This window comes from Lactuca sativa, chromosome 8 (genome assembly GCF_002870075.4).
Source record: "Lactuca sativa cultivar Salinas chromosome 8, Lsat_Salinas_v11, whole genome shotgun sequence".
NCBI lineage: Eukaryota > Viridiplantae > Streptophyta > Magnoliopsida > Asterales > Asteraceae > Lactuca > Lactuca sativa.
The window spans coordinates 253,204,727-253,215,473 of NC_056630.2; the positions used below are offsets into that span (position 1 = coordinate 253,204,727).

The 10,747-nt window shown below is 40.6% G+C and overlaps 2 protein-coding genes and 1 non-coding gene across 3 annotated transcripts; 1 reads left to right on the forward strand and 2 right to left on the reverse strand.

Annotated features, from left to right (window-relative positions):
* Positions 1 to 633: 633 nt before the first annotated feature.
* On the reverse strand, positions 634 to 1,149 carry LOC111915545 (uncharacterized). The gene has a single exon (XM_023911202.1). It carries the CDS (start codon positions 1,147 to 1,149, stop codon positions 634 to 636), a length of 516 nt encoding a protein of 171 aa, XP_023766970.1.
* A 217-nt stretch (positions 1,150 to 1,366) lies between these two features.
* On the reverse strand, positions 1,367 to 2,685 carry LOC111915546 (uncharacterized). The gene is made up of 3 exons (XM_023911203.1): positions 1,911 to 2,685; positions 1,754 to 1,863; positions 1,367 to 1,648 (listed from the first exon to the last, which is right to left on the reverse strand). Exons 1-3 carry the CDS (start codon positions 2,683 to 2,685, stop codon positions 1,367 to 1,369), a joined length of 1,167 nt encoding a protein of 388 aa, XP_023766971.1.
* LOC111915557 (small nucleolar RNA R71) lies at positions 2,195 to 2,301 on the forward strand. Its single transcript, XR_002858196.1, has one exon. It is a non-coding gene; the product is annotated as a small nucleolar RNA R71 (small nucleolar RNA).
* Positions 2,686 to 10,747: the final 8,062 nt, after the last annotated feature.

Below are 10,747 nucleotides of genomic sequence, written 5' to 3' on the forward strand. Positions count from 1 at the left end.
TTTTGATATGACATGATATTATGGATGTTTTATTATACTGTTGGTTTTATAATAACGTTTTTAAAAATGAAATTTTTTTTCTTGAATTTTTGGGATGTTACACTATGGCACTTTGTCTTTTCTTTAGAACTTTGACTAGGCTTTCTTTCTCGTGTTTTGCTAGATCAGAGGAAATGATTACTGGATTTTGTTGTTCTTCTTCCAAGAATGCATACTCCAGGTGTTCGGGGAGGGCCTTGAGCTCAATTTTTGGTTGTTCGTCAGTTACCATGACGTGGGCATTTTTCCACGTCATGGTGTCGCAACTTTTAATCCCATATCGCGAAAAAAACTTTACCACGTCGTGTTATCCTCACCACGTCGTGTTGCCTCTTCTTTCTCTTTCATTGCTTCCTTATACTCACCTTCTTCCAATAGCTTCTCCAACTCTTGTAGGTCGAGTTCGGGATCAAAATTTCCTTCCTCAAGCACCATAAATCCCTCAGTTTCTTTTTCTTTCCATCCAGCTAGCTCTTTTTCAAGTACTTCATCCAACACATCAACCGAATACAACATATCGTCACTCATCCTTGAATGTTTGATTGCCCGATTAACTCAAAAAGTAAACGCTTCTTCTCCAACTCGTAGAGTAAGCTAGGACTCCCTTATATCAACTAAAGCTTGGACGGTTCTCAAAAATGGCCTTCCAAGTATGATTGGGACTTGCTCGTCTTCATCCATATCCAACACAATAAAATCCGCAGGAAAAATGAACTTATCTACTTTCACCAGCAAATCTTCACAAATACCCCTTGGAAACGTCATAGTTTTATTGGCTAAATGGATAACCATGCGGACCAGTCTTGGTTCGGGAAGGTCGAGCTTCTTGAAGAACAAATAGGGCATTAAGTTGACACTTGCTCCCGAGTCAGCTAGAGCATGACTTGTTGCTAGATTCCCGAATTGGCATGGCAAGGTTATGCTTCCTGGATCTCCCATCTTCTTTGGTAGCATGTTTAGCATTGCAGCAGAACAAGTTTCATTCAATACTACCTTTGATAACCCCTCAATCTTCTTACGGTTTGTTAACAAGTCCTTGAGAAACTTGGCATATTTTGGCATTTCAACTAAAGCTTCAAGGAAAGGAATGTTGATTTGGAGAGATTTCATGTGTTCTAGAAACCTCTAGTAATCTTCAGCCTGCTTCTCTTGAATAGCCCTACTGGGAAAAGGTAGTGGTGGACGATATGGCTTTATAGGTTCAGGAGCTTTCTTTTCAGCTTCTTGCCAAGTCGTGGTGAATGCCCAGACTCGTGTTCTTTACTTTCCTCTTGAATTTCCAACTCCGCTTCTGGTTTGTTTCTGTCAATAGGAGCTAAATGAGTAATTATTTTCCCGCTTCTTGTGGTGATGGTTTGAATGTGGCTCCTCTCGGGTTCTGTTCGGTATTTCCTGAAAGTCCACACGACGATCTTTCATTCAGTTTGCTTGCTAGTTGCCCGAGTTGTTTTTCTATCGTAAGGATTGATGCTTGTTGATTCCGTACGAGAGCTTGAGTATTTCTCATCATCTCTTGTTGTTCTTTCATCATCATTTTTTGTCCTTTCATTAACTCTTGATGTTCTTTAATTGCTGCTTTAGTTCCTTCATGCCTTTTTTTCTGAAGCGGCTACAAATCGAGTAAGCATAGTCTCCAAATCAGATTTCTTTTCCTCCGGGTGTTCTTCTCTTTGGTATAGGCCTCTTCCTTTTGTTCATACTTCTCTTCTTTTGCCCTTTTATACTCATCGTAAGGCAACCACTTTTTCTTGGGCTTTCTCCAATCTTCATCAAAACGATCACCACTCGAGTGAAAAGCTTGAACCTTCCGGTTTCCATTATCATCTAAATCACAATCTTCAGTCAAATGAGGCCCATTACAGTTTTCACACCAACTCGAATAGCATGGATTGTTTTATCCATCTTAGTCATTCTCCTATCCATGTTGTGCAACATTGCTAGAACTACAGACATGTCCTCTGAAGCTGCATTAGCCAATCCTCTAGTCACATCCTTCCTTGGTTTATGGTATTCTCTAGTGTGCTTAGAGAATTCTTCAATGAGCTCTTTTACTGTTGCGGATGCCTTCTTTGTGAGTGGTCCTTGAGAATCAAGGAGATGCTTGGTTGTCACATTCACTCCATCATAGAATATGGAGACTTCTTGTTGACTATTTAGATCATTATGAGGGCAATTCCTCAATAAACTTTTATATCTCTCCCATGCCTCATAAAGGGACTCACCTGGTTGTTGCTCAAAGTTTGCAATGGCCTTCTTCAATTTTGATATTTTTGATGGAGGGCAAAATTGATCAATGAAATCCTTGCGCATCTTAGCCCATGTGGTGATAGATCCTGGAGGGAGTGACTTTAGCCATTCTTTCACGGCTCCTTTGAAAGTGACAGGTAGCATGCGAAGTAGAACAGTATAGCGAGGAACATTAGGTGTGTTTAAGTAGTCTGCTATATCGTTGACCTCGTCAAGATGCTTGTACGCGTCTTCGTTATCCTTCCCATAAGATGGTATGTCCCGGAGTTGTGATAGTATATGACCTTTCAGTTCAAAGTTTGCAGTTGCTGGAATCGCGGGTTGCACGAGTCTTGGGTCGGTATCGTCACGCATCCGTTTCTTCCATTCTCCCATTGACATTTCATTGATGTTCGCCATGGTATTAGTGAGTTCGTTTTCTACGTCGCTTCCTTCTTCAAATTCGCTTTCTTCCTTTTCGGTATCGCACTCGGTATCCTCCTTCTTTGGGTCTTCGTCCGTCAATGAAGAGATCCTAGATTCTCCTACTTTCTTGCCCTTCTTCTTGTTAAAAAACAAATTTGAGGTTCTTCAATGGCGAATTTTTCGATGTTGCGGTTTCGCATACGGTTTTGCCTTTGCTTTTCCTTAAAGTTGCTTCTGGGTCTTCAAGTGGTGAAATTAAAGGTGTGCCTCCTCCTCTGGTCATAAACGTACTGCAATTAAACCAAGGAAACACGTAAAAGAACAAAAATGAAAAATTAAATTTCTACTATAGCGATACCACGACGTGGTAGAAAATACCGCGACGTGGTGAATCTAGAATACGAAAATCCTAAAAATAAATTAAAAACTAAATTCTAACAGAAAATATTCCTAAAAATAGCAATATAAAGTAACTAGAACTGAACCGTTCCCTGGCAACGGCACCAAAAACTTGATGTGTTTAATGTGCTTATATTTTATCCAAGTTAATTTATAAAATTTATTCCCTTCGCTAGACTATTAAACACACTAGGCAGTGTACCTAATCGTACAATAGTATAGCAATGGTATGAATGAGTGTCGAACACAAGGAACGGTGTTTAAATTACTTTATTTTACTATTTAACTAACTATTAATCAAATGAGAAAAGGTATATGTTTTCCTAGTTTTGAAAGACTAGATACTTTATTAATAACTTACTCAAAATTCACTTAATCAAACTAACACTAAAACTAAGCAAGTACACAAGTATGAATGTACCAAGGTGAGAAAGAGACTTTCGTTTAGTTTCGGATTCGTTGTTATTGTAGTTGATTTATGGATGTGCAATGGATTTAGTTTCTTTAGTTACCGATTCCTAAGATGACTAAAGTACTATTCACTAATTTAATCCTTTAGCAAACTAGCTTATTTATTCGGTGATCAGGCGGACAAACTTACTAGCTTACTAGTGTTCAGTTCGAGTTGACAAGACTTATAATTAATCGACCAACTTAGTTTGTTGATTTAATTTCATATATGATTTTTCGCCATATATTAGCTCCTATACTCTTTTACCCACTTTTCTACTTAACCCTAGGTTTTATTCAAAACTCTAGTCCTATAATTTTGCAATTCACAAGATTATAAGATTCAAATCTAATTAAGAGAGATAGTCATACTAACTTAATCAAATTCAGCTATAACTAGAGGGAAGCAGTTATCAAAAGCACTTGAGGTTCTTTAATAAGCTAAATCAATAAATAAGAAAATAAAGAAATTTAAACCATAAAAACAACTAACAATATTCAATTCATCCTAATCTAAACGAAAGTCATGAGTGTTTAGCTCATGATTTCAGCAAATAAAATCACAAATACTAAATTCAAGGTGTTAGACTGTCACAACTAGGAAATTCGATGCCTTGTAAACATGGAACAATGATAACAAATGTGAACAAACAATGTGAAAGCATGCATGATGCTTATTTTATAACAAAAAAACTTCATCAAATACTTCATTCTAGCCCTACAAATGGTCAACAAAGAATTGGAAACATTTGAAATTCCAATTTGAGTTCACTTTGAAGTAGGACTTCCTTATTGGACCTAATGGACCAATGAGCTTACAATTTAACTATCTTGAACCTAGAACTCTCAAATGGGCCCTAATTGGACCCATATACATGAAGCTTAACATTTTTGGGCCTTATGAACCCAAAATAAACTAGATTAACTTTAATGGGCCTTATTGGACCAAAACAAATTTATATTAGCCCTAATAGGTCATAAAAATCATTCCTTGATTTTTATTGGGCCAAAAATCACCTAACTTAACCATAAAATGGACTTAAGCATTCAAGGCCCAAATTTTCTTTTCTTCCCTCTCCATTATCGGCCCAAGCCCACCTAGAGGAAAAGTTGACTTGTGTGGGTGCCACCTCATTTTTACATGGAGGTTTTCCATGCAAAGTCTCATGCTACCATGCACCTATCTCATCACTCACTCTCTCTTCTCTCCTCTCTTTCTTCCTCTCGGCCGAACCTAAACAAACACACACACACACACTTTACTCAAAATTCTCTCAAGGAAACTCTCTCCACTCTCCAAATTTTCGAGATCTAAGAGACTTTCAAAGAGATTCTTCAACAAAAATCATCATCCAAGGAAAGTTGATGTTTGTTCCATGCTTTAACTCACTTCTTTTCATCAAAAATCATGTCTTAATCCATTCAAATTCATGATCTTTCATCTTAGAACACACTAAGTTCGAGATCCACCCAAGAAACTTGCTAGGGCCGAAAATAGCACCAAACTTCTTCCAATCTTCATCAAAACCGAAACCACAACTCAAGGTGAGCTTCATAACCCGTTCTTTTCGGTTTTCATGAGTTTTATGGGGGAGAATACAAGAAAATGTGTAGATATATGTGTATGTGTATGCTATGTGTGATTTTATGCATGTATGTGTGTGATTTCATGTGTTTTTGTGATGAATATATTAACAAAAGGGGTGTAAACCCGAGATCTATGACATAAGAAAGGAAACAAACATAATCTAAGCTACTTTACACCAAACAAGTCAAGAATGATAGCTTATAAGGTGATGATGAACATATTCTAACATAAAACCCATTTTAGGGCTTAAATTGTCAAAAATACAAAACTTGGGATACAAATCGACAAGTCACGGTTTCTTGAGGGTCAAAAAGGGTCAAAACAGTTTCTATAATCATTTTTCTGAATAATAGAATTTTCAAGGAACTTAAAATGTAAATTTTTAGCTTAATGGGCTAATTTTGGGCTTTTCGGCCCAATAAGCCTCAAAATGCGAAAAATGATAAATTTAAGGGGCTGAAATGAAACTTTCTGTAAAACAGGGGGTAAATAGCATAACAAAATATTTTAAGGGTGAAAAATGCTTTTCACTGTTAAAAAGGACCAAAAATGCAAAGTTTTTAGATTTTGGGCCAAAACTGTAAAAGTTGAGAAAAATGGGGTTCTAACCGAGAAACACCATTCTGAAAAGTGCTGAAGCTGCCAATAAAATAAAATTTGGGTTAGAACTATCTTTTCAACAAGTTTATAATACAAAAGTGTCAGGAAAATGTTTTAAGGAACTAAAAATGGAATTCTTTTATATAGAAGGACCAAAAGTATTATTTTTATAAAAGAAGGGTAGTGAAAATGTCAAATTTCCACTTTTAAACAAATTAATTCATTAATACAAAATACAAGATCCACGACTACCAACGAAATGGAAAAACAAATACACTTTCAACAACAAATATCGTTACAAACGAAGTGATTCGGTCTCGAATTAATATAAAACAGCAAGTGCTAAACCAAACCACCTAAATAAATACACGATAACTACGATGATCCAATTTACAAACTTTGGGCTTGGAAGTTTCAAATCATGTTTGTTGGGCCTTGCTAGCCCATTAACATGATCTTTGGGCCCAAAGTGAATATGCTTATGTGCTATTGGGCCTCCTATGACCCGATTTCATGTAAAAGGACTTCAATGGCTCTAATGTGCTATTGGGCCCTAATGGCCCATTAGTGTTGCTAGTGAGGTCAAGAAATCAAATGCGAGTTGGGCCAGCGTGCCTTTCGCATCCCCGACCGCCTAAAATAACTCACGGAACTAACGGGACTTCGTACTCCCCCTTTTCCTCGTTTGTTAGGCTTACGAGTAATCAAGATAAATAGATTCAGGACGTTAATCAAGAGTAATCATGGTTGTGGATTAAGTGAGTAGTAACGGGCGACGCCTTTAAGAATCGTTCGAAAACTATAGTTATAAACTAGTCATTTTCTAATGCGTGGTTATAACAACTCACAAACCCAAATTAATCCAACGCCACCCGAGTAATCAAAATCATTCGTCGTGACGGTATAACAATTGAGAAATCACTGTATTTTAGGTATTGGGAAAACATCGGGTTTTCCTGGGAAGTTCAACATCTTCACTTGCACGATTAATACTAAAGTTCAACATTTATACATGTTTTAAAAATCAACAAGCATATATTTACGGATCTTCACACTTTTATTTTATATACAACGATCTTTTCAGAAAATATCGGATTTTCTGGGTTTTACAAACTGCACCAAATCATTTTATCACAACATTGCTTATGAACTCACCAACATTTCATTTGTTGACATTTTTCAAATTAATTTGTATTCTCAGGTAACAGGTAAACCGAAGAATAAGTACCAAGTAATGTCTGGGTGTTTTGCTTATGATATCTATCAGATAATCTATGTTATGAATTTGAAATGTTCAAAACAATGTACTGGATGTAAACAATATCAGTTGTATTATTTTACTGCATGGTGATGATTTATGTTAAGATTCATGTATATTCATTGTGATGGTACTCAATTTAAGTCACAAGAGCCCTCAGACGTTCCGCCGTCTGGTTCGGGTTGTGACAGGTTGGTATCAGAGCTCTGTTTATAGTGAACTAGCATATCTAACCACACATTGATATGCAACTATAAACCAAAAAGAGGGACTAACACAACTCTGAACAAAAAAAGTAAAAGACAACGATAAAAACATCTCTGCTTGTGTCTGTAACAGCCCGGATTTCCAGGTATTTTATTGTTTTGTTTTTTTTTTTGGTGTTTTGAGAGGGGACTCGGCGAGTTGGAGCTCAGACTCGCCGAGTAGGGTCGCGATTCTGGACACGGGATTCGTCTGGACTCGGCGAGTCCATGCTGTTTAATGAAACCCTAATTTCCCGAGTTTGGGACCTATTTAAAGGGCCTTATGGCCGTCATTTGCACCCAACAGTCCATAGAGAGGAACCCTAGAGTGCTTTAGCGATTTCAGAGAGAAAGGAAGCATTTCTTGACATTTGTGTGTTGTTTAGCAAAGAAGAGGGAGGTTCTAGCCAAGAGGAGGCAAAGGAGACTGCTATTCGGTGGATTTGAAGCTTAGCCCTTCAATCTAAAGGTATGATTTCGGCTCATCTCCTGTTTTGTGAAGTATAATTGATTTTAGGGTTTCTTGTGACCTTGTTGAGTTGATTGGATGGCCAAATAGTCCCTTGCTAGTGATGAGACTTCGGATCTGGATCCATAGAGGTCCAGAGAGCCTCAGTCATCAAGCTTTATAGAGAACAATGGAGGTTATGACCTTGAGTAGTGAGATTTGTTGATAATTCTTCATATATGGTCATATAGAGGTTGTTTATGCACCAAGTCTGGGGCTTTACGTGGTGAATCAGTCTAGGAAGGCCAGATCTATGAATTGTTGGAATAGATCTGACCTTAGAAGCAAGTTTGAATGATTACATGGCATGGACTCGCCGAGTCCGATGATCAGACTCGGCGAGTAGCTTGAAGATTGCCTTGGACCGGCCAGTGAGTGGTCCAGTCGAGTCATGGGTTGACTCAGTGAGTCAGGGCGAGTTAGAGAGGGTTGTCAATAGGCTGAGTCGAGCTGGGACTCGCCGAGTCGTTCTTGAGACTCGGCGAGTTGAGTCGGGGTGGCCCTGCGATTTCTGCCAGGTGAAACTCGTCGAGTCAGGGGAGTACTCGACGTGTAGAAAGGGAATCCTAGAGAGTTGGTGAGAACGTCTAGACTCGCCGAGTTGCCGTGTGCACTCGCCGAGTCCGGTCAAAGTTGACCGTTGACCGTTGACCGTTGACCTGTGTTGACTTCTTAGGGATAGTCAACCTTAGAGATAAAAAGTGTTAATTAGAGTTCTGTGATGTTATAGGAGGATTAGAGCTCGGAGGATCGAGCGCGAGGGATTTCCAGGATTCGTGAGATACCGAGACACGCGAGGTGAGTCTTCTCATTTTACTTTACCTTGAGTAGGTATTCAGAGCTATGTGTCAGTGTATGTATGTTATGTGTATGCTATGTGTTGTACTGCATTATTTCTATGTGATTTATGCTGTGCATGATTTCAGAGTTGGAACCGGAAGGTTCCTAGAGTTAGAACCTGAGGGTTCACAGAGTTGGGTGCACGGACCCATAGAGTTATAGTCTCGAGTGGCTAATATGTGTTTTTATGTGTGGTATTTTGGGGAACTCACTAAGCTTCGTGCTTACAGTGTTAGTGTTGTTGTTTCAGGTACTAGCGATGACCGTGGGAAGGCGCCGGCTTGATCTGTACACACTCAGGGGACTTTTGATATATTTATGTGATCTTGGGATTTGTATGATACAGATTGGAATTTGAAACTTAATGTTTTTATGAAATTAAATGAGAAATGTTTTTTTTATATTGCGAAAAATTATTTGAAATTAACGGTGTTACAAGTTGGTATCCGAGCTTTGGTTTGAGGGATTCGAGTACACCTTCGGGCGTATTTGAACTCAAACTGAGGATTTGAGATGTATTTTCAAAAAAAAAAAAGAGTAAAAGATTTTTGAAAAACGCAGAGCAAGAGATGTGTGTACGATCAGTCAGCACCCGAACGGTGATTTCCCAAAATACTTTTATATATTATGTGATATTGACATTGATATGATGTATTCGCATGCTAGAGTAGGCTAGGTATTGCTATTAGGACTAGAGTGGCCTGATTTGTGATGCCTTAGCCTAGGGAGAGGTGAGCTGCTATGAGATGCTTGAGAGCGAGTAGGTAGCAGCAAGGGACTTATGAGAGATCTATTAGAGAGTGGTCTATGCATGATAGAGTACTTGAGACCTGGGAACCAAAGAGAAGGACTTGGAGTGTATTCTGGTGCGGTGCTTACAGTAGTATTGGGCCCGTACTATTGGAAGCACCGGAGCGGTGTGCAGCCCAAGTCAGAATCTTTGGAATGCCAAGAATCAAGGAGGAAAGAGTTGACGAGTATGAGCATACTCGTGTGGATTCTAATTTATCGTATGTTGTATTTCAGAGGTAGATCATGGTGAGGACACGTTTGATGCCCGAGAGCAGCGGTACCAGTGAGGATGAGATCCGCCGGATCATCCAGGAGGAGGTAGCTGCGGCCATCAGGGCAGAGATACCGGAGATTTTTGGGTCTATAAAGACCACATTGATTGAGACGTTCGATGAGCGTTACGCCGCTCTTTCTGAGGCTGCTGCTGCAGCGGCTACCGCAGCGATTGCTGCTGCGAGGCCGCAGGGTGGGGATGCGTTGCTGTTCCGTGAGTTCAGCAACACAAAACCACCAGAGTTTGATGGCACTCAGGATCCGGTGGCAGCTATGAGGTGGATATCTGATATTGAGGGGTGTTTCTTCACTTGCTCGTCTCCTGAGCATTTGAAGGTCTGGTTCGCACTGAACCAGCTTCGCTTGGGAGCGAAGGACTGGTGGAAGTTTGTGACGGCGCATTATACGCCTGCTGAGCTTTCTGCGGTGACCTGGGAGAGGTTCACCACCATGTTTCGGGATAAGTACGTTCCCCAGGTGGAGAGGGAGCGTTTAGCACAGGAGTTTCTGACCCTCAAGTAGGGTACTGAGTCTGTTACAGCGATCACGAGGATGTTCCACGAGAGGGCGATGTTCTGCCCTGAGCACGTGTCCACTGAGCAGGCACGTATGAGCCGCTACTTGAGCATCTTGAGGCGGGATATTTGGGAGTTCGCTGCGAACTCCTCGTACCGGACATTTGCTGAGCTTCAGGCAAATGCCCGGAAGAGGGAGATTGAGCTTGAGACTCAGGCCAGGGAGGAGGCGGAGTCTCAGGGGAGGGATCGGCGACCAGCACAGTCGCAGTCGGCCGCCAAGCGGGCCAAGCCTGCTGATCCCAGACCAGGGAGCCAGAAGGGCCGCACTTGCGGAAAGTGCGGCAAGGGTCATGACGGAGTCTGCCGAGCGGGGTCTTGCTACAAATGTGGCAAGGAGGGGCACATGGCCAAGGACTGCCCCAAGGGGTTTGCAGTGTGTTTTCACTGCAACCAGCCAGACACCGGAAGGCCGAGTGTCCGCAGTTGCGCGGAGCATCTCAGGGGTCTGCTCCTGCCGCCATCAGAGCTACAGAGAGTCGGCCTGTGAAGGCCGAGGCGCCGAGAGCTCGAGGGAGAGCCTTCCAG

Excerpts from the sequence above, each read along its gene's own strand:
- LOC111915545 (XM_023911202.1), bottom strand. The coding sequence starts at position 1,149 with ATGAAATCTCTCCAAATCAACATTCCTTTCCTTGAAGCTTTAGTTGAA.
- LOC111915546 (XM_023911203.1), bottom strand. The coding sequence starts at position 2,685 with ATGGCGAACATCAATGAAATGTCAATGGGAGAATGGAAGAAACGGATG. Across the intron at positions 1,864-1,910 it reads AATCCATGCTATTCGAGTTG|ATGATAATGGAAACCGGAAG; the intron begins GTGTGAAAACTG and ends ATTGTGATTTAG. Across the intron at positions 1,649-1,753 it reads CTTACGATGAGTATAAAAGG|CCGCTTCAGAAAAAAAGGCA; the intron begins GCAAAAGAAGAG and ends CTCGATTTGTAG.